Source organism: Vulpes lagopus, chromosome 2, assembly GCF_018345385.1.
Source record: "Vulpes lagopus strain Blue_001 chromosome 2, ASM1834538v1, whole genome shotgun sequence".
In the NCBI taxonomy this organism is placed as follows: domain Eukaryota; kingdom Metazoa; phylum Chordata; class Mammalia; order Carnivora; family Canidae; genus Vulpes; species Vulpes lagopus.
Genome location: NC_054825.1, coordinates 11,662,314 through 11,689,925, shown reverse-complemented (window position 1 = coordinate 11,689,925; position 27,612 = coordinate 11,662,314). Strand labels below are relative to the sequence as shown.

Genomic DNA, 27,612 nt, shown 5'->3' with positions numbered 1-27,612 from the left:
TTCTCAGGCTCCCTTTCCCTGGGCAGGGGACTAAGATGCTCCTGTTTCCTAGAGGCCCTAATGCCACCCTTGGCTGCAGCCATCCTGACCAGTGTCTCAGTTCGGGGGATAGTCCTGTGGAGCCCAAGTTTCTATGTCCGCTTCAGGGTCTCAGTATCTCTAGATTTACAAACCAAACTGCCCCCTGAGTGTCTCCACCAGAAGTCACCTTCCCCCAGATTCCCAAACCTATCCAGTCCTGACGTGTTCCCTAACCCAGAGACCAGCACCCATAGTCACCCACGCCTGAAATCTTTGCAATTTCCTTAACCCCCCCTTCCTCATCTCCTCCCCCATTTAATCAATCATCTAATAATCTAATAATTTATGCCTGTATTCCCCCATATAATAATCATATGCCTAATTCCTTGACTTCTCACAGACCAGTTCTCCTCCATAGCCTCTGTCCTGGTTCTAGTGGAGGCTCTCAGGATGTCTTACATAGTGACTATGATAGTTTTCAATCTTGGCTGAGTAGTAGAAACACCTGGGGAGCCTTAAAAAAATACCAATGCCTGAGCTAAAGCCCAGACTCATTAATTTGAATCTCAGAGGGGGGTGGGGGAGACTAGTATTTTCATAACTTCTCATAATTTCAAACGGTAAAAAAGTAAAGTCGAAGAGTAGCTTATGCATCCTTCACCCCACTTCGACCATTATGAACTCATGGCCAGTCTTGTTTCACCACGTCCTTTCTGTCTGTAGCATTTTGTAGCAGAGCTCACACATTTGATTTCATCTGTGAGCATTTCAGTTCAGTATCCCTGAACGAGAAGGGCTCTCTCACACACAAAAAATCACTAAAATACCCTTAGTGCAGTTCTAAGAAAAGTAATTATTATCATCAAATATTAGTGTTTTAATGTCCATCTTTCTCATACTTTTCATAAATGCTTGTTTTATCAGGATATAACCATCTCTCTTTGTTCATCCAGAAGAGTGTCCCATAGTCTGAATTGTGCTCTTTCACCCTACGTGTCATTTAATAGGTTTCTCTGTATTGCTTGTAAATTCCTCATTGAATAAAGAAACTTGATCAGATTTCAGTTTCAGGGTTCTGCAGGGGTAGGGTGACTTCATAAGTGGTTTTATGTTCTTCCATCAGGGAACATTATTATCTGCTTGTCTTTCTTTTAGAGGTGGCAGCAGATTTAGCTATTCAGTGCCTAAATGTGTTGATTAGTTAGGGGTTGCAGCGTGGTGACATTCTCATTTTGTCATTCCTTTTTTATTTGCTAACTGGAAAATACTTCCTTTCAATTACTGTTTGGTTACCCAGTGATAAAGTTCATGGAAGAGTTGCTTCATTCTTTCCCTATATTTATGTTTTCAAAGTACCAGATCAGTTCACTAGCACCCTCCAATACTAGTAACCAGTGTGTTTTAAAGGCGTGGAGTTAAACACGGCTGTGTTTCAATGCGTTGTGGTCATTAGCCTTATAGATGCTCCATGGTCTCATCGTTGGCCACCAGGTTGGCTTCTGAGCCCTTGAGAGGACCCAGTCATCACAGGGAGCTCCTTGCTATCTGGTAGGATGCGATGTCACAGCTCATCTTGTATATTTCCTACCCTAGACCTAGAGTCCATTGAATCTCCAAGAACCCTGGTTCCTTCTACTGAGAAATGGTACTTGGAGACCACAGTTTAGCACTAGTGGTGCTCATTACCTATAAACTGGCCCTTATTTCTAATGGACATTGGCGTTTTTCAAGTTGCCCATGACTATCCTGTGTATCCAGGATTGGGGAGCATTGACATCTAGGACAAAGTCCAAGTTCTGAGGGTGAATACCAGGCCTTGCACTGATAGGCCCCCATGTGCATTATTCACCCAGGTCTTTCCTGAGCCCTACATTTTGGCCCTACTACCTTCTCGTGGTCGCTCTGACTTGCCACCACAGAGGTTGAAGCCTCTCGGCCCTGGCTTCCTCACTCTTAATGCCTGAAATGGCCCCACATCCCCTCTGCCTGGAGAATGCCTGCTTGTTCCTTGTTTTCTCATACTGTACTCCCAGAAGTCTTTCCCGACCATCCCCCTGCTGTGCCCTCTGCACCAGGTGCTGGCTCCAGCATGCACCTGGGCCTCATCATTGGGCTGTGCTGGCAACATGGTGTATTAGTTGGGTATGCAGCCTCCAGAGACAGACTGAAGGAGCACTGCTGGCACTGCCACCAGCTGGCAGTGAGACCCTGGGTGGGTGTGAACCTCTCTGTAAGAGTTAGCCAGGTGAATATGTGGTGGAAGAGCAAGGCAGGCAGGGGAACAGCCAGTGCAAAGGCCTACAGCATGGCATCTGTGGCTGGAATGGAGGAGAAAGGGCAGAGAGGAGTCTAGGAGAGCTGTTGGTTATGCAAAACCTTGTGCCGTTAGGAACTTTGTTTTTTAGTTCAATGGGGAGCTACTGGAGGGTTTAGAGTAGAGCAGTGGCATGGTCTGACTTAGGTTTCTAAAGGATTCCTCTGGTTCCTGTATTGGAGGAGAAAGGGTGGTCACAGGAGCTCTGATAGGAGGCTACTGTAGCAGTCCAGGCAAGGGCTGATGGTTGCTCAAGCCAACGTGGAAGCATTTGGCTATGTGAAAGTGTTGAATTTGGGGCATGTTTTGGAGGCAGAGTTAGCAGTATTTTTGGATGCATTGTGGGTGAGACAGAAGAGTTACAGATGACTTCCAAGAGTTGACCTGAGCAGATGGAAGGATGGAGTAAGAAAAGCTGTGGGAGGCGCATCTGGGGCAAGACCAGGAGCTCCATTTTAGGCACACCCAGCTGGAGTGTCTCTCGGACATCCATGTGGAGATGACTGAGGGGAGATGGACATTGAAGTCTGGCATCTTCAAGAAAGGTCTGGGCTAGAGACAGAAGACTGGGAGTTGTCAGCATACAGCTGGTATTTGGTTGGGGCCATGGGCTGGGTGAGCTGACCAAGGAGATGGATGGGGAAGGAGAGATGAGGACTGAGCCGTGGACCAACGCTGCTCCCCCTTTGGAAAAGATGAGGCATCGCCAGCTTTGAGACTCGTCTAGAGAGTTGATGAGGCAGAGCAGGGCAAGGCTCAGCCCAGGAGCCAGTGGAATTTTCCAGCCACGTGTCTTGTTAGACGCTTATAGTCAGTTTGAGTAGAAGAAGAAAAAAAAAATCCAATGGATGCCCATTTTCATTCTGGTCGTGCAGACATTCCCTTTTGCTGGGCTGGCACCGAGAGTTTTTTTTCTGGAAAGGAAATGTGAGTCTGGCTCCCTGTGTTGATGCGACAAATGTTCTTTACATACGGCTTAACGCGGCCACTGCTCGAAGAGGCCAGCCCTGCCCCCTGCGTTTTGTCTGCATCTCTGGGAATGAGCAGGGCCTTTTCATCACCCACCCTGACGTCAAATGACCAGCCTTTGGGAGACCTCTTTTACGCAGGAAGACTTTATTGAGTTTTCCAGGGCTGGCGCAGTTCTCGTCTGAAATATGTTTTTTCCTTCCATCCTGACTGGAACTCCAAGGAGGCAGCATCCAGCCCCGGTGCTCCCTGGCTCAGCCGGCACCATCCACACCGTTCCCACCTCTGTGTTGAATTTCTACCAAGTGGGGTTTGTTAAAAATAACCTGCCCTCGTCAGGCTCTGCCGTAGCCCCCAGGAAACGTGGCTGTCCCACACGGTCCTAATGTCTGGGTTTCTTGAGTCAAGCAGGAGACCTGTGATTGTTTTAAAATGGGGCCTGGGTGATTGGGGGGCAGCAGAACTGCTTTGTATCATTCATTAGACTGCAGGGGTAGCTCACCCCTTAGTCTTCATTGTCAAGGGCCTCCTGGGAGCCTAAGAAGGACTCCTTGGTTGCCCGCCCACAGAGAAATGGGGTCGATGACCAAAGTCAAAACCGTGACTTGATTTGGCTTCTGAGAGGGTTTGCCTACCTGGTCAGGGGACCAGAAGGGGCTCCAGTGTCAACCTCCACAGACCAACAGGGTTATTCCACAGGCCTCTTAAAGATTGATGTACTTCTTCTGTCACCTGCTTTCTAAGAGCCTTGATGGCATCTTGGGTCTTTTGAAACCCTCTTGTCCTCTCACTTGCATGTGACAGAAAGTTTTCAGGTCTCTTCTCTTTGGGGTTAGGGGAGACTTGGCAGATACTCAACCAGTTATTTAGCACCTACCTATTGGATGTCTCCAGTATATCATACATTGTGCTAGCAGTTGGAGAGTACACACTGAGTAAGAGAAGAAAGCTCCTGCCCTCATGGAACTTGCTTTCTGTTTAAATGAGAGATTGAAAAATGAATAAACAGAACTTTTAATGAAATAAGCGATACTAGCTATGAGTTCAGATACATTAAGTATTCATTACCTACTGCCGTATAAGGAATTACCTCAAAACTGAGCAGCTTGAAACAACAAGAACCACATATTATCTCATGGCTTTTATGGGTCAAGACTTTTGGAATGACTTGCCGAGATGCTGCTGGCTCAGAGTTTCTTAAAATGTTCTATTAAGATGTTGGCTGGGGCTGCAGTCATCCAAGGCTTGACCTGTTTCCAAGTGAATGCACTTGGCTGGCAGGTTAGTAGTGGCTGTTGGTTGGAAGCCCCAGTTGTTTCCCATGTGAACCTCCCCATGGGACTGCTTGAGTGTCCTTATCACATGGCTGGCTTTCCCCAGAGCCAGTAATTCAAGACAGTATGCTAGAAGGGCAGTGTCTCTTATGACGTAACCTCAGAGGTTCCATACCATCCTATCCCCAAAATCATATATGTAAACATTATGAGGGGGTTAGCCCTCTCTAGTATGGAAAGAGACTTCTCAAGAGTGTGAATAACAGGAGGCAAGGATTATTTTGGTCTCCATCTTGGAGACTGGCAACTACAGATATGAGGTTACAACAAATGAGACCTTGTTATCAGAAAATGCTAAAAAGTACTTCAAGCTATTCATTAGCCCAGAACTATAGGAAATCACTTGAAATCAGTGGGCTATCACTTGGCATTAAATATGCCTGGTTATCCTGAAATTATTTGTAAAACGAAACGATTTGCTGTGCCTCACCAGAGGAGTCAAGTATTCTGTTTCTCTTATTTATGAGTCATACTCAGTGTTTGTCTTGTCTTTCTGTTACTTCTGTGCTCTCCCCAGAAAGGGAGGGCGAGGGAAGTAATCATTCTTCAGATGGGCATAGAGACCCTCCGAAGAGTTGGTGAAGCCAGATGATCCTGGGAGCAGGATCATCTTGAAAAAGCACCACTCATAAAATGGGTTCATACAGTAGACCTCTATGGGATTGTCCACACCCATACTCCTGAACAACATGGTTCTCCTAGAAGCTGCCATGTTCCTGATGGTGTCACCCCTAGTTCATACTCAGTTGGAGCAGGGATGAGTCTGTGAGCCCTTGTAGGCCCGTGAGTTCTTTCTCTGCGACTTACAGACTTGAGAGGACGTCCTTCTCTGGTAGAGAATGCTTAAAATCAAAAGCCTGGGAGCTGTTGATTACCAAGTGCCATTGGAGCAAGCCAGTCAGCATTGAGTGAGAAGGAGACACATGTGAGTGCACACACACACACGTGGATGGGTGAGAGTGGGTTCCAGAAGTGCTCATGTTACTGGTTCCTGATACTCTGGACCTGGCTGCATCTCACTTCCTGCATCCCACAGTCTGGCTGGTCAGTCCATCTCAAATTCTAGAAGCTAAGAGATAATGGTTTTGCCTGAACTAGGTTAGGTTGGGATTCTTCTCACTTAGAACTGAAAGAGTAACAGGGAGAGTCAAAGGCCTTTGCTTGGTGGCCTCATGAGCCTTGTTAGAGAGTGAGGATGGAGAAATAATCCTGGGGCTGGGGGAGGGGGAGAAGCAGGTAGGCAGTCTGTGGGGCGGGGTGGCGGTGGGGAGAGAGTCACTCAGGGCTGAGGCTCTCAGGGGTATATGATGGGGCAGGCAGGAGGTGACAGCATAGCCTCTCTGTCAGGGGACTCTGACAGCTGCCAGTGAATTTGTCACCTCGCCCAAGAGGAAGGTGTGATACCCCTTCACCCCTTCCTTCTTTTCAGCCTTTGCCCCCACCAGAATATGTTGTACAAGCCAGTGTCTGTGGTGCTGTCAGTATGGCCTGGGGTCCCCTTGGGGTCACTCCTGCCACTCTCAGGCTACACTCCCAACATGGCGAGGGGGCAGCTTCTCCCTCCCTTCTTTCTGGGGTCCCATCCCATCTGTTGCCCTGAGGGGGGCCAGTGACTCCCTTCCTGACCCATGCCTAAAAGGGCTCTTCAGATGGCAGCTAGAGACTAGAGAATAGTCTGCCCAGGTAGATACAGGCTCTGGGGCTGACCAGACCCATCCGATCCTGGGACTCCTGGGGGATGCGCCCCTCTGCAGTGCTTCTTCATTCTCTCTGGGGAGCAGAGGGTGGGGAGCAAGGTCAGGGCACAGCTGTCCGAAGGACTGTTCACTCAGGGTCCTGGCAGGAGATAGATGGCCTGCTCAGGAGCAAGTGCAGGGCTGTCGGTGGAGTCCTGAGCAGGATGGGGAATCAGTAGTGCCGATGCAGTAAATCGGAGCCTGTGCCACCCCTAGGTCTGCAGGGACAAGAGAAGGGGCTGATGCAGGCCAGTGCACATGGGCTGGGTCTTTAGAAGAGGGGTGTCGGAACCGTGGTGCCAGGTCGGGGAGGTAACTGCCCACCCTGATTCTCCCCTGCCCCACGCCAGGGTCAAGAGTGCCTCCAGAGAGGCAAATGGAGACCTCCAGCCCACACGGGCAGCACAGGCAAGATGCCGAGGCCGGTGTGGGTGGAGCTGGGTGTTTCTCCAGAAAAGGCCGTGGTGAGCAGCGCTGCCAACCAAGCGCGTCACTCGTCCCTGCCGCGAGGACTCTGGAAAAGCTGACCACATTGGTAATTACAGAAGCCGGAGGTGGCAAGACCTCATAGCATCTCTGACTTCATCTTCTTGTCAGGGCAGGAGAAGGTCTCCCAGGAGGAGGAGGTGACATCTGAAGTTAGTCAGAGGCCGAGAGGAATCCGGCTCAGACTCTGCTCTTTAAACCAGCGCCGGCTGCTTTGAAAACGTGGCAGGTCCCCTTTTACTGGCTTGTGGTCTTCATGTTTTTAAAAATCATCAGAGGGAAGTGTGTTTTAATAGAGAGGACATATTTTCACCGGCATTTTCTGAGATTGATGATGCAATTAGAGCCGACCAAGAGGATGAAATATTAGGTTTATAAACTAGGATGTACACAAATGTTTATACTCTTTGGCAGGCAGGGATCTATAAATAATTCTTTTTGCCTTAAACTCAATGTAGTGTTTTGCTCTTTGTGTTATAGCAGCATCTCCTCCCCAAAGGCCATTTCTGCGCTTGGCATAAATCACAGGACCTGGAGAGGCTCATGAAATGGGCACCTTGGATGTACTCGGGGAAGAGAGACACCCTCCGAGTGGATTAGCAGGGGTGCCCTTTGGTGCTCTGGCTGTTAGGGCTGAGCTCACAGGTTTCAGATGGCCCTTACAGGAGAGAGGATGGCACATGTCCCCTCTGTTGTGGGGAGGGGATGAGACCTAGCACCCTCCCTGGTTGGAGGGCACTCCCCTGCTGATGGAGGTCACGGGGGCATTCCTTGCATGTGGTTTTCTCTCTTTTCATTGAAGTCTTTGTCTGACTGCCATTTCCCGAGCCAGCGCTAATTGTGAAATTCTAGGCTGTTGGCCCAACCTTTTATTTGCTGCTTATGTTTTCTGGTTTCGGCTGATTTCAGTAGCTCTTGCCCACTACCTGGGCAAGGGTGTTCCCATAGCAGTGGGTTCCCGGGTGGTCCCCCGCCTCGGGCGGCGTGATTTGCCTGAGCTCGCCCGCCCAGCTGAGCCGCCATGGTGCCTTCTCTCTGTAGCAGGCCTCTCGGGGGTCACTGTGGAGACATGGCCTGTCACTCCAGGTGACTTAATCAGTGTGGAAAGCCCAGCTGGAAGCCTTCTGTTGGTTTTCTGCCTCCCAACACAAATGTTCTTCAAGTGGTGGTGACCTGACATGGACTCTCAAAGAAAGGCCTTTTGATCCTGGGCTGGGGATGCCTGTCCCCGCGTGCTCCCGGCTGCCTCCCTGTGGAACCGTGGCGCCCCGCCGCCCAGCCGGGCCTCTGCTGGGAGGCAGCTGACCTGAAAGTGATGTTATTTTTTTAACGTGGGTTTTAGTACCCAGAGCAATAATATTTTCAGCTGGTTATTGAGGCTGATTAATGAGCTTCAAGCCTCCATTTGGTTAAATAGAGCCGCCTTCACAGATGTATTTTGGGACAGTGCAAATCCAGGGTTCTGCATGGGATTGAGTTACCCCAAAAGGTGGTCGGCCATTTGCCCGGGGCCTGGGCCCTGCAAAACAGTCTGGGTAGATTCCCATGGTGCCAGACCACTAGGCAGGTTTCCAGAGTGGCAGGACACTGGGTGCTTCTCTCTTCATCCTGGAAAAAGGGTGGTCAGTCGTGCTCTAGAACTCTGAGCCCCTCTGGAGACATAGCTCCCAGCCCTCTCACATGCTCGCTCGACTATATTTGCACTGGTTATCTGTGCCCTCAGAGCCTCAGTTTCTTTATCTATAGATTGGGAATATTAATACCTACCTCAAGGGTGAGCCTATGACCTACTCCATCCTGTGTTGGGTGTGCTCACCTGCGTGTTAGTTTTGCGGGGAGGCTGGGAGCATCTGGGGAGAAAACAACAGGAAAAACTCAGTGAGAAAGAGCCACCTTCTCTCCTTAAATTGTCTCAGGAAATCATCAGCCAAATCAGTTCCAACAAGAAACAGGCCCACGGGGCTAGTCTTCGTGGTGTGGAGGGGGTTGTCCTGAGGCGGGTGGCTGACAGAAGCCAGCAGGCTTATGCTCCTGTCTGGGCTCTGCTATGACCAGCTGTGTGACTTCGGGCCCAGTCCTTTGCTTCTCTGAACCTCAGTGTCTAGCTCTGTAAAGTGAGGGGGTTGGATTCTTTCCAGAACCATTATCCCACAGCCCTGTGATCCAAGTGATTGAAGTGTTAACGTTTCTTCCTTGGAGAAAATCACTGAGTCTTGATTCTCTGTTAGAAGAGAAATGGTAACACAGGAAACTCACTCATGTTAGATGGAAATGTGCCCGGCTGCGTATCTGGGCATCCAAGTGCTGCCGTCCCTGGCCCCCCTTTCCGGGAGGGTCTTCTGGATTGGCCTGGGGGTGAAAGTGGACCCTAGATACTGGGTTGTGGGGTTGCCTTGCGCTGGGCCGGGAGGCTGGGGTGCCGATTTCAGTCTGTCTCTGCTGATGTCATTTCCTCTGTCTCTTTTGAAATAGCTGTACTTTTGGATGGAGGTTGACACATCCTTGGGTGGTGGATTTTGAAATCATTTATAACAATTTGCAATTAGCTCTCTTGTCTAAATGAGAAAGGCAGGCTTACCCAGGCTTCTTAACTTGAGGCCTTTAATCCTCTTGGCAAGTGCGTCACATGTGAGAGAGGGAGCCCCTCTTGAGGTCAAGGAAAATAAAAAGGTTTGCCTTTGGAGGTCCCACTGACTTGGCCAGCGATGTGGAGCCCTAAATTCCTTGGAGTTGTTGAGAAAGAGCTCCGGTTTGGAGATGGTTTGGCGATCGAAGCCCCAGCTCCCACCACCTCCCCTGCGGGACTCTGGGCAAGTGGGCTGAACCTCCTGCTCTTCAGAAGCAGATGAAGGGGTGTAGTAGCAGACCCTGCCCTCCCACATGACTACCTGGGCTTTTGTGAGGTTCAGATAGGAACATCTGAAAAATCTCTGTATGTTCATTCTATAAGCTGAAAACCTGCAAAAGGTAAGGCATCCATATTAGCCTTTTCTCTTGCAAGGCATAGTAACGACAATGGTGATGATTCTAGCACTGTTCATTGAGTATTATTATGTGCCTGGCTCTAGGCAAGAGCTTTGTCACATTCTGTCTGCACAGTTGCCCTGTCATAGGTGCTTTTCCAAGCTGGGATTTATAGACGTTAAGGAAATCATCTAAGGTCATACAGCTGGAAGGTCTGAGTGACCTGAAGCAGCCTCTCGGGGGCCTTCCAGTTTGGTGGCTCATTATTTTCCAGTGGCTTCCTGTGATTTATCTGAATTGGTGGTTTTCAACCCCAGCTGCCCGGAGCCCTGCCCTCATGGCCAGAGGGTCCATCGGAGTTCAGTGGGGTGGGGTGGGACATGAGCACCAGCGTTTGCTCCTGGTGATTCTGAATGGAGCCTGAGAGGAGAGCACCTGTTCTGATAAGCACGTGTCATGGATGGTGTAGAGTAGGCTGGGCTGGATGTCAGGGCTTCTCAGCCAGCTCTTCTCCCCAGTCCCAGCTTCAGCTTTCTGCTCCGTAGAGGAGGGATTGGTCACATGACCTCCATGGTGTCTTCTTCAGGGGCCGCGAAGCTTGTGTAACTATCAGAAGCTCACGAGCAGATCTGTTACTGTTCCTTTCCTTCTTCTGTTTCAGGCAGAATATGAAGTTACTCCAGATGAAAAACTGGGGGAAAAAGGGAAGGAAATTATGACCAAGTACCTCACCCCAAAGGTAAGAAAGAGGCCACCCGGATCCCACAGCGGGAGGAATGGGAAACCTTCTAGAGAAATCTGGGCCCCAGATCCATGCCAGCCCATGTGGGGAGCTGTAAAGCACCCAGCTGGTGGCTGCCCTTGGTCTCCAGAGATCTAGCATTCTCATCCTCCACCAGAGAGTGCCCAAGACTGGCAAGGCCAAGGCAGGGGGGCCAGGCAGGAGGCCTGCCTCCTGGGGCCCAGTCCCTTCCAGGGGCCTCATGCTACCCACGGCCCACACCCAAGTGTAGATGGACTCATGGAGGGCCCGGCTCAGGAGAAAGGGCGCAGCAGTGGTGGTTTGGAGAGGTTGGTGTGTAGGGGAGGGGTCCAGAGGTGACCAAGAGGGAAATGAAGAGACAGAGGCTGTGCTGCCAGAAACATTGGTTGAATACATACAGGACATAGAGTATTCTAAAGTATGTCCTGGAGTATCCTGAAGGGTGGGGGGCCACCATGACCCGACTTCAGGAACACACCCACCCGATGTGGAAGGCATAGAGTTAGCACCACCCCCTGGGGTCCTGGTGGCTTTGCCTCCCTGGAGCCTCTTCCTCTTATCCCCAACTTGACAGATAAATGTGGTCTCCGTCTGGTTCAAAACTTGGCCTGCGAGCCTGGGGTTCTAGTCTCTGCTGTTCTACTCACACAAGTCCTGTTCCCTCACTGGGCCTCAGTTTCCACTTCTTAAAAGTGGCCTTCCCTGCCAGACCTACCTCCTAGAGGCCTGGGCACTGCCTCTGTCCCAGGCTGCTAGTGGACTGGGGCTACCACAGCCATTGTGACAGGGTCCTGTCAGTCCATCCCCACAGAGTATGGCAGGGAGTGGCAACACACAGGCATGCAGGCCAGGAAACGGCTTGACCCCTAATTTACCCTGCAACCTTGGTCTTCCTCTCCCTGGGCCTCAGTGTTCTTTGCTGTAAAATGGGCGAGGCTTTACCAGATAATGTCAGAGGGTCCCTGCAAATCGGACCTTCACAGACTCTATTTTCTCCAAGCCTAAGTGGAGGGAATGACAAGTGAGTCACAAGATAAGAACCGAAGAATGAGAAAAATGGGAGATGCTTCAGTCAGAGAGAGAGGTGTTGACAATGTGGTATGGAGACTCCCTGGATATGACATTCAGCCCCTGGAAAAAAGGCAGCCCCTGCCCTACCGGCCTGCCTCCTGTGGGGTGCTGCCCCATGGCTGGGGTACCTTCACAGCTACATTAAAGCAGAATGCAGTTACAGAGGTCTGCTGCAGCTGCTCAGGGTGACTCCACTCAGGAGACAGGATTGTGGACACAAGGAATCCAGGTCACATATAACAACTCCTGCAGCAGGACGTGGGCATCTGACAGCCAGCAGCCCCCTTGCAGGGGCATCCGGGGGACCTGAGAGCTTTACACTCACAGTGGAAAAGTGAATGTAAAGAATTTTAAAATTCAGAGTTTAATATCAGGCCTCCTCTCCCCTGCACATACAGACCGTCTCTGCATATTTTTATAAGCTTTATCTACATGACATGGTGGTCCCTTGAGGCATGTAAACCCCACCTTGATGTTCTCAGCAAGGGTCCCAGGGAATCTTCAGTGATTCTAGTCCCACCTCACACCCTCACTGTCCCCTCAGGGATTATGGAGGTCCAGGGGGCCCTGAGCATGTGGGGTTCCCCCACCCCCGGTGTCTCTCGTACCACACCAAGTCCTATTCTGGAGCGGCTGTGCTCATCTCCAGCATCTGCAGGCAGCTGGGCACATCTGTGTGCAACCAATTCAGCCTCACATCCAGAAAGGTCTCCTGTGTCACTTCTTCCCACTCCTGCCAAGCCACAGTTCCTACTTGTCATACTCTCACTACTTCCCCTCAATATCTCTCTGCTTCTGCTTCCTTAATGAGTACATTTCTCTCCATGTGATGGGCAAGCACTCCCAGTACTTCTGCACATTTCCAAAATGAGAAGATTCACGTTCACACCACTGCCCGCCCCTGCCCCCCTGCCCCCCCGCCCTCGACGCTGGGCAGGGCCAGCTTGCTTTGCACCAGCCCTGGCCCCGGGCACATGTGGCTGCCCACGTCATCTGTGGGGCAGGGGCCGTTGGGCAGCTACGCCTTGATTTGTTCCACATAGAGGCCTCATTGGCATCTGTGAAAGTTCTTAGGTTGAAAGTGGTGGAGAGACGTGTGTGAGCAGGGTCCCTGTTCCCCCAAGCTGGCAGATGCTGACAGGTTGCTTTCAATCTCCCGGCCACTGCTTGAAATGTCATGAACACCCTGGGCAGAAACAGGATCCAGAGCTCAGAGGAAGCATGTCCTAGGGCGTAAATACCCCAGGGTGGGTAAATACCCCACAGCTCACGGGCTCAGCCACCTGTGGAATGCCAGATGCCTCCTAGGTAGTGTCTGTGATGGCTTTGGCCTCCGGGAGATGACAGGTATACAGGTGGCCTTCCCAGCCCAGACAGGGGGGTAACACACTATGGCCACTCAGCTAATAGACTCTTCAGTTGGCCTCAGCAAGGGCAGTTTCCACAGTGCCTCAGCTCTGCTGGTCCAGCTCTCCATCTGCACCTGGTTTGGGGCTGCCTACCCACTTGTGTGCCCCCCAGACAATGGCAGCTAACAGGTATGGAGGACCCACTGTGTGCACACACTGTCTCACCTGGACCTTAATGCTACCATGTGAGGGGATTGCACTGGCTCCAGCTTAGGGATGAGTACGGGGAGGCACCAGATGGGGTGTCGCTGTCCCAGGTCATGCAGCCGGGACTTGAGCCTGTGGTGCCCTGTTTTCCCACATCTGGCCCCTCACTGCCCTTTGCTGCCCCCGCCCCAGCTGTGATCTACCCTGAGGATGATGTGGGTCCCTTGTCCAGCCCTGCTGGCTCCTTCAGCCCGTCCACAGGCTGCGGCAGGGGGCTGCTCCACTCTCTCCCCGCCTGGCCTGTCTCATCCAGAAGCCTCTGCTGGCAGACCCCATCCTGTTCTCTGGACCTCCCTGCCCCTGCTCAGCACTGCCTCCATCTCCTAGAAGGATGGGGCCCAGACTCCTCATCCAGCTCAAACGGTTTTACAAGTGCCTCAGAGCCTGCCAACATTTTTTCCTTAAGTACTCCTCAATTTAAAAAATTTAAACCACACCATATGTTGTGGCCCAGGGGCCTGGGGGAGGTGGTCGAAGCAGTCCCGTGGGGCGACTGTTTTCCTACAATAAATTTCGCACTGCCTCCCAGTCCTTCCTGTAGGCAGTCACTCGGGAGCTGTTTTCACTTCTCAGGGCAGCAGATGCCCCAGGGGCTGGGGGGCCAGGCACTGGGAGAGGGTTGAGCTAGTGGCTGAGGCCCCAGCACTGGCCCTCAGGTCTTTGAAGAACTCCCAGAGCCACTGGCCCCAAACCCAGATTGTCGTTACCTTGAGTCCTTCTTCAGGTCATAGCCCCTGTTTCTCAGCTCCAAGCAGCGTTTCCAACGGGTAGGCCGAAGGACGCGGATCATTTGAGAGGCTCTGTAGTCAGTTACATTTAGGTGACACTACCTGCTGTACCTTCCCCTTGTAAAGATTCACCTGGCATGTGAGCCTATCGAAGGGATTGAGAAGTCCTGCAGTAAAGAAACCTGTTTGATTACAGACAAGGCATTTTCCAAACTTATTTAACCATAACCCCCCCACCCCCCACCCCCAGTTTTACATCCCGCTGAATACATCTGTGGCTACACTCCTAAGGTCTTCATGACCTGGTTTCCTTGTGCTTCAAAATCCTTTCTCCAGATACCTCTCCCACAGGCCCCACACTGGGCTCCGGCCATGTCATTCCCAGTCTCATCTTGCTGACCACACCTTGGCCTTTGTTCTGGCTGTTCCCTGCAAGGCCCTTCACCTAGACCCCTGCTCTGTTTTTTCTCTCCCTTCCGTGTCCCTCAGCCTGACACCTTGGCTGCACACAGCCCCCTGCCTCTGATCAGAAGCCACCACACTACCTGGGTGGTCCCTGAGCATGCTGCCCTGTTGTACTTCTGCAGGCACACGCGGTCAGTGCTTCTATGCCCGGGGCAGGGTGGGGGTGGTCCTGAGGAGCTCGCCTTGCAGAGGACGGTGACAGCACATCAGTGGATCAGTCAGCTGCAGTGTGACAGGAGCAGTGGTAGAACTGTGCAAAGGGAAGCGGGGAGGCATCCTGAGATGCTGCCCCTACACTAGCCTGAGTGAGCTAGGGAGGCTTCTGGGAGGTGATGCAGCTGAATCAGATTTTAACGTGAGGAGGAGGAGGAGGCAGCGGCAGAGGCGGCAGCGGCGGCCAGAAATGAATGAAAGGAACGGCCTTTCATGGGTATAGAGCAGTGGTTCTCATCTGGGGCTGTTTTGCCTCCCAGGAGACAGTTGGCAGTGTCCGGAGATCCCTTTTACTGGCACAGTTGGGAGGATGTGCTACTGGCATCTAATGGGGCCAGGGATGCTGTTGGACACGTTATAACATATAGGACAGCCCCATAACAAAGAATTGTCTGACCCTAAGTGTCAGTGGCACCGAATTTGAGAAACCCTGCTATGGAGGTGGAGAGGGTGTGTGGTGGTCAGTATAGCAGGCGTAGAAGGTAGAGGGATGAGGGCCCTCTGGGTGGCCGGGCCTGGCAAGCCATGCTGAGGAGTTTGGCACCATCCTGGTGGCAATGGGAGCCACTAGGGCTTTGCAGGCCATTGGCAGTTTAGGCTGGTTCCTCTGACCACATGGACGAGAAAAGCAGAGGGGGAGGACTAGAGGCAGAAGCCCATCTAGGGAGCTGCTGCAGATGCTGTGGGAATGACTGTGTCCCGTGCTGGGACAACAGCTCTCGGGACGTGGTGGCCCAGGGATCTTGGAATATGTTAGGAGGAAGGAGCCCCTGAGGGATGGCCAGGTGAGGGACATAAAGGAGAACAGGCAGGGGTCCCAGGTGACTCCCTGGCTTTCATTTTGAGTTGCTGAGTGGCTGCACTCCCCCCAGGGAAGATAAAGGGACAGAGCACATAGGACGAAGGTCACTGCTACAGGTGGCAGGGCTATTTGCTCATTGGGCAGAGGTGATGGCATCTGCTCTCTGTGTGTATCCCCCGAGCGGGGCTGGACTCACGGCTCTCAGTCATTGAGACAGTAAGGGGCCCTGTGAAGCTTCCTTCTGTGGGCCCCTCACCTTGCCTGCCTCGTGTCTTTTCCTGGGGAGCTGCCACTTGGCTGGCTCATGTTCCCCGGTGTCTGACATGGTGTGTTTGCTGAGAGTCTGGCTGGAAAGTCCCTGTTCAAAGCCAGAGCTTATGCCTGGTGCTGAATTCTCATTCCCTGTGAGATGATGCTCTTCACACCCTGGCTTAAAGGCTTCCTTCCCAGGAGGCAAAGCCCACTCCTTGGACGCTGCCCAGATCTTGCATCAGTTGCAAGCTTTGCCCTGAGGCCTGTTAGAGACACCAGCCCTGGGAGGGCTTTGGAGTGCACCAGAAGTATTGGGGATCTTACACAGAGGAGGCAGAGTGCTTTGAGAAGGTGTTTTAGAACCAGGTAGATCTGGGTTGGAAGCCAGACTTGCCCTCCTTTAGCTGCATGGCCTTGGGAAAGTTATTAGCCTTCCAGTGCCTCGGGTGGTTCATCTGTCAAGTGAGTGGCATGGCCGCGAGGGTCAGATACACCAGCAAGGACAGAGCCCAGGAGCTGGTCCGTGTTAGACACTCACTCAGTGGTGGCTGGCGTCTGACTTTCCCCCTCCTCTCTGTGCTTTCAAAATTCGGCTGTTGAATGAGGAAATCATTCAGACATGAACTCCAGCTGTGGAGTTGAGAGAGGCCAAGGAGGGGTCTGGAGGGCCCCCAGCCACAGAGGCTGGCCAGAGAGGCCAGGCTCATTAGAAGGCGATGCATTCGTCAGGATGATTAATACTAGCTGTCACAAGAAACAACCCCCAAATCTCAGGGGCTTCACACAACAGAGATTCTTTCTTTCTTATGCACAATCTGATTGGGTCTTCAGCTCTCTTGGTTGAAGACCAGGGGCCCTGGCTGCTCTTGTGACCCCACCATCTTGAAGATGTTGCCTCCTGGTCACTGCCAAAGGGGAGGAGAGGAGTGAAGGAAGCACATAAGCATTAACTGCCTTCTTAAAGCTCCACTGGCCAGCAACAGAGGCTAAAAGATTCGGGGAAGTGTATGGAAGTGTAGTGCTTCCTGCCTACCTTCTCACCCCCTAAACTGGAAATATTGTCTATATGACAGGCGAGTCTCTGGTGTCAGTGAGACAGCCATGAGTATGGCATGTCCTAGAAATATTCAAAAGTGTGTCAGCTCAGAGAAGCTGCCCAGAGGCCCCTTGGCTGGATCAGATTTGTATGCTGGGCTCTGTAGAGATCTGGGCAGCTCACCTTCCTGGTACCTGCAGACCAGAGGTGATACAGGTGTTTGAGGGATGTGTGTGGGGTGGGGAGGGGGCAGGCTTGCTTGAGCTGGAGTGGACCAGGGGAGTATTTTTAATTATAGTAATAAATAGTAACAGGTGATCACAAAAGCAGTGTTACATATCATCCATCACTACAGACTGTCAGATATTAGCCTTATGGAGATATAATTCACATACCATAAAATTCATCCTTCTAAAGTGTACAGTTCGGTGGTTTAAAATATTCATGGAGTTGTACAGCCGCCAGCACTATCTGCTTCCAGGACATTTTATCACCCGCAATAGAAACTCTGTACTCATTAGCGGTCACTCCCTGTTTCCCTTTCCTCCCAGCCCCTGGCAACCACTAATCTACTTCCTGTCTCTGTGGATTTGCCTATTCTGGACATCTCATGTACATGGAATCATACAGTGCTGGGCCTTTTGTATCTTCTTGCACTGAGCATAATCTTTCCAGGGTATATCCATGTTGTAACATGTATCAGTACTTTAGTCTTCCTTATGGTAGGATGATACCCAACCATATGGATAGAGCCCATTGTATGTATCTTTTCATCAATGGATGGATACTTGGGTTGTCTCCACTCTTTGGCTATCATGAATAAGACTGCCTGAATAGCTGGATCACATGGTAACTCGAGGTTTAATCATTTGAAGACCTGCCAGACTGCTTTCGAAGGGGCTGCGGCATCCACCACTCCCACCAGCAGTGCCAGAGAGTTCCCATTTCTATACATCCTCACCAACACTTGGCATTTTCTACCTTTTTAATTTCATTCCTTTTAGAGGGTGTGAAGTGGTATCTCATTGTGGTTTTTGATTTGCATTTTTCTAATCGCTAACGATGCTGAGCATCTTTTCATGTGCTTATCGGCCATTTGTAGATCTCTGGAGAAATGTGTAGTCAAATCCCTTGCTCATTTTTAAATTAGGCTATTCATCTTCTTAATGTTGAATCCTAAGGCTTCTTTGTATGTTCTGCGTACAAGTCTTTTGTCAGATATAAGATCTGCAAATTTTTTCTCCCATTCTATGAGTTGTCCTTTTACTTTTGTGGTGGTGTCCTTTGAAGCACAACAGTTTTTAATTTTGATAAAACTCAGATTCATTTTTGTTACTTGTTTTTAAATGACTTGCTTTCATTTTGTCTTATCTATCCTTGTCAGAAGGCCTCAGGGTTTGGGGGAACAGGGTGCACATGAGGACAGAGTAAACAAATCGTAGTGCTCTTTAGGCCCATGAATCTGTCTTCCTTTGGAGAACCAAAGCCCCATTGCCAGTTGGGAAGAGCAGGGCCAGGCCTGGTCCTTCATGATTATTCCAGTTCTTCTCCTGGTTGATATGACAATATCCTTTAGGCCGTCCATGTCCAGCGCTGCTGTGGCATCATACGGACCTGCTCTTGCACCTTCCATGGCAACTTTCCAAGCTGGCTATTAGTGTGCCCATTTTACAGATCAGGCAACCAAGGTCTGGGAAGGGAAGAGGCTGGCTTAGAGTTGTGGAGGCAGGGCTTCCGGTGAGCCCTGAGTATCCTGCTTCCGCAGCATTGTTTGCAGGACGGCTTGCCATCATTCTTTTAATTGGGCCCATGAGCAGTTGTGCCAGGTCTCCATCTTTGAGCTGCATCAGTCCAGTCACTGAGGCCTGGCAGGTGCCACCAGTTTTAATGTAGTATCAGCAGACTCCAGGGGAAGCTCAGACCTGTGGAGGATCCTGCTAAGGGGCCTGGACGCCAACATGCACTGGTGGGTTGGGGCAGGCTTCTGACATGAACTAGCTTGGGCAGCCTCTGTGGGATGCTGGGAATGCCCAGGGCAGGCAGCTTTTGGAGGGCACTTTCTTGCCGGAGGTCTCCCAGCAGGATATTGTTCTCTGGGCTCCACACAGACACGGGCCCCTTTGCCTCTGTAAACAATGATAGGGTAAGGCAGGGAAGTTTGTTCTTGTTAAGGGGAAGTTACCCAGCAGCCCAAGTTTTTTGCACAAAAGAAATCTATTCCTAGTGCTGGTGTGGCTCTCCGGAAAACATCCACCTTTTAAAAAGTAAAGAGCTTGAATGAAAGGAAATAATAATTATTCCAGGTTCCTTTCTCTGGCCCCTTGGCCCCCTGCTCACTTCTCTGGCGCCTCCCCCTTCCCGGCCTGGGCAGCTGATTAGTAGTGTGGCTTGCCCTAAGTGACTGGTTTCTTGGTGGGGATAGTTCCTCCGCCGTGGGGGCAGTCAGGAGCTTCAGTCCTTGCCCCTGGGAGTCCTTGGAGCCCCAGTTTAGCCACCTTCCTGCTATACATCCTTAGAGCTTCAGTTCCCCCATCTGAGTATGGGAAGATAACTATGGTGCACAGATGGGTTCATGGCCTTCCTTCGCTCAATGGCACCTGCATAGACTTTGCTGTATCTGCATACCTCCCTTACCGTTATTTATATATATAGCTTTTTTTTCCCTTTTAAATGAACTCATGACTTTCTGTTTAAAATCAGTGAGTTTCGGGTTGCCTGGCCAGCTCAGTTAATGGAGAATGCAATTCTTGATCTTTAGGTTGTAAGTTTGGGCCCTGGGTTGGGTATAGAGATTACTTAAAAATAAAATCTTTTAAAATTTAGTTAATTAATTAAATTGAATAAATGAGTTTCAGAAGAAAACTTTGAGTCAGGAACATGCCTGGAAAGGCAGCATTGATTTGTCAGACAGAAAGCTACCTGGGGAAAGTGGCATTAAATCCTAGCTGGATCCTCTTTTGCCTGCCTAAGGCTGGGAGCCTAAAGCTGCCGTTCTCTTTGTTCGGAAGGGAGATTAGTCGGTATTGGAGATGTGTTAGCAAGACGGTGGCGCCACACTGAAACTTTCTTCTTGATGATGAGAGGCTCAAAGAACTGAAAAGGGAATACTTTTCACCTAATGATTTGGTATTATTTAATTGTGTCCCTGAATCTCCTAATCTCATCATCTACAGAAAATTTTAGGCTAACATTCTACCTCCCAGCTGTGATGCATTTTATAAATGTTGGCTTATTGTTGGAGACAGCATGACCTAGAGCCAGGAGCACTGGACTGGGAGTCAGGTTCATTCCCCATCTCCCTTCTGGGTTCTGTGACCTGGTGGGGAGCTGGCGGGGAGTTGGTCCTAACCATCTGAACAACCTTTGGTCTCCAGGGCAACCCAGGGTATGGGATATGGGTAGCTTGGATAAATCCCTCCCTTCCCAGTGCCTGCCACATCCTCCACGGGCTTTGGGCTTCCAGACACTGGCCCTGGACCCAGCATTTCATCCCTGCTAGATTGCTTGGTCCTCATTGATCTCTCAGCACCTAGAAGAGCATCTCCATCTTGTTGTCAATGATTCCAGTGAGCTCATAGTCCACCTTCACTTGAGCCCCTCCAGAGCAGGATCTGGTTGGGCCAGCAGCTGGGCTGGAGGGGCAGCTGGGCCGTGCACCCTGGCTTTTCCCACTTTGCCACAGCACTGCAAAAGACTCCCTGGAAGAGGACTAAAAAGAAATCTTGGGAGAGGAACTTCCTGGAGTCTTCTCAAGCAACAGTGAGGAAAGGGAGGCTGGGCCTCTTCCTCTTCCATTTCTGGGAGCAACAGAGAGCAGGATTCAAAACAAATAAAGGCACATTTGTGCTTATTAGCTATCCTAGGACAAGACAGAAGGGAGCTGGCATCTACTGAGCAACTACTGCATGCCTGGATCTTCATGTTCCCTATTTTACTCGGTCCTTGTAACAGTTGTCTGAACAGATGAGAAATGAACGCTCTAAGGGGTTAACTAAGAACACCAAGTTTGGCCTGAGTGGGGAATTGAAGCTGGGCCTGAGCCCGAAAGCCTGCCTCTTGCCTCTTCGCACTCCCCTCACAACCAGAAGCCTGCTCTCCCTCAGCCTCAGTTTCCATCAGTAGAGTGAAGAGGTTGGCCTGGATACCATCTGAGAGGCCCACCCTGCTCCAACCCCCCTGCAGTCCCAAGAGCGGCTCTTACTGTGTGCAAACATGATTCTACAGGCTTTAAATATAACTCATTTAATCCTCACATCAATCCCACGGATTATTATCTCCATTTTAAAGATGAAGAGATGGACACCTAGAGGTTAAGTAATTCACTTGAGGTCACATAGCTCGGTTAGGGAAGTTGAGACTTCAGTCTGTGCTCTTGACCCTACCCCATCGTGTTCTCCTAGGATGACCTATCCTGGTTCCCTGCCTCATGCTCTGCCTAAGTCTCTTTTTGACTAAGGGTTTATTAATGACCTGAGAGCACTCACCAAGGGAGCCTGGGCACTGTTTGGAGAAGCCGGGCCTATGAGGGCTCCTGGGTCATTTCAAGTTCACCCCAGTGCCTGGCACAGAACTACTCCCCAGGAAGGGCCCCCCTGCTTGAGCTACCTTCTGAATGGAGGCCTCAGCCTCCAGAAATCCTGGTACATTGGGAGAGGAGGCCAAAGCCCATTCTGGGGCATCATTCCTCCAATATACCTCGAGAGGACAGAGGGTACCTCCTGGGGTAGGCCCTGGCACCCAGGGGAATCTCAGGGGCCACCCAGTCCAGGGCCTTGCATATAGCTTTAGCTACAGATTTCCGGTATGCAAAGACAGAGACTAGCCACAGTTGAGCTATCTGGGGGCTCCCTTTTGCCTCCCACCCCCTCCACAGGCCGTGGCTTTTACAGAATACTTCTGGCTTGGTGGAACCCAGCTTCAAACCCTGAACTAAGTGGTGCCTGGCTGGCTCAGTTGGTTAAGCATTTGCCTTGGGCTTGGGTCATGATACTGGAGTCCTGGGACCAAGCTCCACATTAGGCTCCCTGCTCAGCTTCTCCCTCTGACCCTCCTCCCCACTTGTGCTCTCTCTCTGTCTCAAATAAATAAAATCTTCGAAAACACAAAAAACAAAAAACCCTGAACTAAACCCATCTTCTCATTCCCTATGTGAGAGAACTGAGGCCCAGAGAGGGGCTGCACCCCTCCTCAGCCTCAAGGGTCATATGGCTTGGAAGAGGAGACTGGACTATTCCTTGCCAGGCTTTCCATAACCCCATGCTGGAAGCTTGGAGAGAAGGCACCAGAAGGAACTGACTTCATTTTCCAGTTCCTATGTCATTGGCCTGCAGCTGGGCCTCAATTCCCCCGAGGTTCTTAATCTTTGGGTCTATACATATGTAAATGCTGAGACAGTTGCAGCATCCAGGCAAAGCAGAGAAGCTGCTGGTGCCATAAGTTCCACAATTTGAGCATTTGTGCTTTTTAAATGGAGACCCTTGAAGGGGAATATCGTTAGCTCTTTCCTTTACTAAGAGTGGATTCTAATGGGGGAGATGTGAGGAAGTAAGGTAATTTAGCACCTACTGTATGCTCTAAGCTACACCTCTATCTTGGCCCATCTTCACGGCTGTCCTGTGTAGTAGACAGAGTTGTCCCTTCTGCATTGGGTGGAAGCCTTCAACTGTTGAGAGGGCAGACTGGGAGAATTGACCACAAGGACTCCAGTAGATGGGTGTATACAGATACACCCACAGGAGCCTATTTAGAGTCACCAGAAGATGGAAAGGACCCAGTGCCCCTCAGCAGATGAATGGAGAAACAGAATGTGGTCTGTTGACTCAATGGAGTATTATTGAGCCATAAATAGGAACAAAGTCTTGAACAGGCTACCACACGGGTGAACCCTGAAAACATTACAAAGTAAAAGAAGCCAGACATAAAAGGCCACACATTGTGTAATTCCACTTATATGAAATGTCAGCGTAGGCAAATCTGTCAAGACTGAAGTAGATTAGAGTTTACCAGGAGCTCATGGGAGGGAGGGATGGGGCATTACTGATTAATGGAGTGATGAGAAAATTTTGGGAAAAGGTAGTAGTGTTGGTTGTCATCATAAATATAGTTATTGCCACTGAACTGGACACCTTAAAAATGGCTGAAATGGCAATTTTTCCGTTATGTATATTTTACAATAAAAGAAAAAGCACAGAGAGAGAGTGAAGCTGAGTTAACAGCCCAGTCTGTCTGATTCAGAGCCTATGATCTTTCTCCTCCACTGCACTGTCTTCTCTAAAGTTCACCAGAGACAGAGTGCCCCCCAAATCAGCTTCCCAGGTGCCACAGAAATGAGCAGGTCTGGGAGGGCAGAGGTGTGGCCCTCTGTGGGCTGTACACGCTGGCTGTGCCCTCTCGGCCCTCGCCCAGCCACTGGCCCTGTTCAGGGCGGCCCTGAGGCTTGTCTTCCACTTGGCACCATGTCATTTGCATTGTCTCACGTCGTGGTCTCCCCTGCACAGCATTTTTAACGACTGTGCAATTGTCCTTCAAATAGACACACTTATTTTTCTTCCATGACCTTTCCTGGAAAACATACACTCTTTGCCCACAGCCTGACTTCTCCTCAGTTCCTTCTGACATCCTTGAAGCTGATGTGCCATCTGGGGCTCCTCACAGCATGCCTGTCTGGGTCCCTTTCCTTTCTCGTGACCTTCCAGGTCAGAAAATTGGGTGTTCCTTTGATGCCGGTGGAGCCAGCTCCGCCTCTGATCCCCGTTCCTGCGTATGTGTATGGTATTTCCGGCCCAGCATTCCTCTTTTTAGAATGGCTGGCGTCAGAGAAATCAGTCTTAGGCTTCCTGAGGACGTAACCACCACCACCCCACCCCCAATCTGCCCCCCAGATGGGCAGCCATGCTGGTCCCTGTGCTCCGCTGCCTCACGATGTGGCCTGATTGGCCCTCCCCAACCATGGGCCTTAGGCAGAGCAATGCCATCGTAGGGGGCAAGGGGGAGGGGGGTTCGGTTCAATTCCCTGGATCTTTGGAGATGCCTGCCCTTCCTTCATTCCCAAGCCCCAGGGAATGAAATCTTCACTGAAGAAAAACCTTCCAAGGCCGAGCTATTTCCAACACAATTTCAAGTTGAAGCTGATTTGGAAGCTGAGGAATGGGAGGGAGGGTGTTCTGGAAGAGGGAAAGTTGGCTTGTTATGCCCTGGCCTCTCACGCACAATGAATGAGGGACACTCCCCGCCGTGAGCATCCTGCACACCAGTGCCTTCGGACCAGGCCCCCCTCGTGAGTTACCTGCCACGGCTGCGCTCACCCAGAGCACAGTGGGCTGGATTCAACAACTGGCCAGGGAAATTCACACTGATCCCGACAGTCATTGCGGCCTGCATAAAGAGCACATCATCTCCCATCCAGTGCTCTGGGCCCCATGGGTCATGGCCGGGGATTATCAAATTGACAGAGCCCGGCTGGCCCCTCACTCCCGTCCAGGCACGTTTCGTTTTGTTAATTATCGTTTCTTGCTTTTGACGTAAAGAGTCAAGGCCTTGGGTCAGGGTCACTCGTGTATTTTCCTTTCTTTCTCATTAAAATTGCCTAGCTCTCGGGGCCCCTGGCTAAATTCTGCCGATGTTTGAAAATGTCCTCTCTCTTTCTTTCTGACCCCGAAAAATCTTTCCTTCTGATTTCTGCGAAGCCACTTGAACAGCAAAGGAAATACGGGTCAAGACCCTTTAAGCCCCAATCTGCTTTTCCCTTCTTGAAGGGTTGTGGCTATTTCTCAAGGGCTGTGTTTCTCCACTTTGCTGACCTAGGAAACGTGACACTTTGTGACTTGGGGTGGCCAGGTCAGCAGGCACACGGTCCACAAAGGGCTGGAAACCCCGCGCAGAAGCAGGGCTTGCTCAGAGCACTTCCTGGCCTCAGGGCCCCTTACTCAGTCGGTGACTCCATGAGCCTGCTGTTTGGGGTCCTCAGCGGCAATCCTGACATCTTAAATTTGTCCAGAAAAGCATCAGGAAAAGAAATGATTCTAAAAAAAAAGAAAGAAAGGATTCTCTCAGAGCCCTTGACGTCTCAGAATACATTTCGTATCCAAATGCCAAGAGCTAAAAAACAAGAGGGGTCCAACTGGTTGCTCTGCCGAAACCCCTTCCTCCTTTGGACCCTGGTTAGACCTCACCTCAGCTTCAGAGCCACCTGTGTCCAAGGAGACTGCCTCTCTTAGCTCTGCTCTTGGAGGTGAGAGGTGGCCCTGCACTCAGCCATCCTTAGTCCCTGGCAGTCACCAATTCCTTCCTGTCAGTGGCCGAGTAAGTTGGTCTCTGAGGTCCTTGGGGTGCAACTCGGGTGACCTGAGCACAGAATGGACACTCGGGAAGCCTTTGAGGCTGATGGACTAAATCAGCTGGGACCCCAGTGGGAGAAGCAGTGGGCTCTTTGCTTTCTGACTGCTCACAGCGCCTTCTCAGCTCTGCTAGCAAAGACAGCTCCCATCCCTTGCAGTGTTTTCCTGGCCTGGCAGGATAACCAGCCATTTCCAAGGTCACCCCCAAAGTGGTGCAAGAGATTATTGCCCAAAGAGTTAAGGAGATTGCCAGGGTGGTCGCATGTATCTGCGTCATAATGGGATCATGGGCCTTACAGAGGACGCAGGGTTACTTCTCACCACGTCAGGGGCTTGGCTCCTGCACCTTCTCCTCCTCCCACAGGACGCTCTGGGGAGCCTGTGAGCTCTTTAGACTCTGGCTCTTTGGCTGTTCATCACAGAAAGATAAAGGGACAGATCAGGCTCCTAAAGGCTTGGTGGCAGGCAGAAAGTGGACTCCTGGGTGTCCCTCTGGAGAAGGCCCCTCTAAGACACAGTGCTGTCTGTTAGAGACAAGGGGAGATCCAGGTTTTGTGGGGACTGAAGTCTAAATAACTTGAAGACCGTCCTCATTACAAAAAGGAAGAGAATATTAGGTACGAGAATATTTCTCAAAAATGAGAAAAGAATCACAAACCAATGACTAGAGCCTTGGAGATTCGGGCGCTTTTTATCTGAAATCTCAGTTTAGCAGCAATGCCTCTGTAGAAATGCTTCCCCTCCTGCCGAGAGCTCTGTGTAGCTCCCAGGACTGCAAAGAAAGGGCCCCAAAGCTTAAGCTGTCTCTGCTCCAGTGAATCGCTTCTGATTGGAGCCTGTGCCCACCCTGATGGGAAGCGGTAAGCTCCCTTAGAACTTGAAAGAGGCACAATGAGAAGTGTCATTTTTTTGGCTTCTACGCCAACAACCTCTGGCCACCAGCTGCCTGTCCAGCCTTGTGTCTCTGCCCAGTAGGCCTGCATCTTTCTGTCCACTCATCAGGCTGACCATGGGGACACTCAGGGAAGAGTTGGGGATGTTTTGGCTGAGAGCTAGAGGATATAGACACCAGGCCTGTGAGTGGAGGGAGCCCCAGCCCCACAATACTCTGCTCACGAGCATATGTCTGGCCTATTTTATTTTTCCCCAGTGGCCAAGAAAACAAAACCCTGACTTTGTCTTTTGATTCTGTTCTTATTTGGGGCTCGTGGATTGTGTCTCCTGCCTGGCCATGGTCGGAGAGAGGAACTGCTCTAGACAGACCCAGAGTACACGGCAGTGGCTTTTCCACATGGCACTGAAGGTTTTGATTAAAAAGGTGGAAGAATGGTGCTTTTTCTTCCTGTCAGCCAGACCTTAAACCAAGCCTCGAGTGAGGAAATTCTGTCCAAGGCTGCCGTTCAGTAAACTCCCTCCTTTGTCTTACGGTCGTGATTGTACAAGCAGGTTTCATTTCAAGCCAGGATTGGGGGTTGAAGTGAGCCCTACTTTGCCTACCTCCTGCCAGTCTCAGTTCTCATTCCTAGAGTCAGGTGGGCTGGGCTGAGTTAGTTCACAGAACTCAGAACCAGCCAGCGTGAGGGGTGATGGGGAGGAAAAAAGCAAGGAGAGAGGAAGCCTCCGGTGGTTTGGGTGCCATCTGGTAGGTCCTCCTAGTCACCTACCTGCCCTAGCTCCTAATTTTATAGGTAGTGAATTGGTCTGGATTATTGGTGGCAAGTGGCAGATACTTAACTCCCAGTTGCTTGAAGGAATTTATTGGAGGGCTGGGGATATGATGAAATGAAACTGGAGAGAGCCAGCAGCTGTACATGGGCTGAGGAACCCTGCAGTTCCAGGCTCTCCCCCCAGCCTCCAGCCCCCAGTTCATGCCTAAGACAGCCACTCCAGCCAGTTGTAGCTAAGAATGTCCCAAAGAACTCTGGCCCAGTTGTCACAAAGTTGGGTTGACCAGATGACCTCATGAGGGTACTTCTGATGGCCAAGACACCCATGCTCTCTACTTCCTTCTTCCCTGCTATGAGTGTGACTGTATGCACACAACACGCATTTATTCAGCAGATACATAAGTTCATCATCATCAGTTCATTTCAGCAAAGCAGAGAGATCCCAGGTTTTAGAGCTAGGCAGGCCTGGATTTGAATCTCAGGTCCACCTTTTACTAACTATTCTGTCTAGGAGCATGTATGGAGTACTAACCGCTCACCATGCATCATACCCAGTTCTGAGGAGATGAGAATAGATGACTTTTCTGCCTTTCAAAGAGCTGTCTGGAGCTCAGTTTCCACATCTGCAACCCTGGATCAACAAGCCCTGCCATATGGCCTTGTTCTGGGGAACAACAGAAGTATAAATTTGTGGAAAAACTCAGTAACTATCAGGCCGGCCCCCCCTCCCAGGCACCCACAACCACCTCTGGCCTCGGCTCCTGCTGAGTCCTGAGTCCCACGCCTGCCCCCGCCCACGGCCAGGCCCTGGCGGCTCTGTGTGCAGGGCTTCCCGCGGC

General features: G+C 50.9%; 1 protein-coding gene across 2 annotated transcripts in view; it reads left to right on the top strand.

Moving 5' to 3' along the window:
* GRK5 (G protein-coupled receptor kinase 5) overlaps positions 1-27,612 on the top strand; it is a 208,868-nt gene that overhangs the window by 148,175 nt on the left and 33,081 nt on the right. For both annotated transcript variants that reach the window (XM_041738627.1, XM_041738636.1), the window contains exon 4: positions 10,486-10,563. In XM_041738627.1, the coding sequence (XP_041594561.1) occupies positions 10,486-10,563 (78 nt within the window). The remainder of the gene's footprint in view (positions 1-10,485; positions 10,564-27,612) is intronic.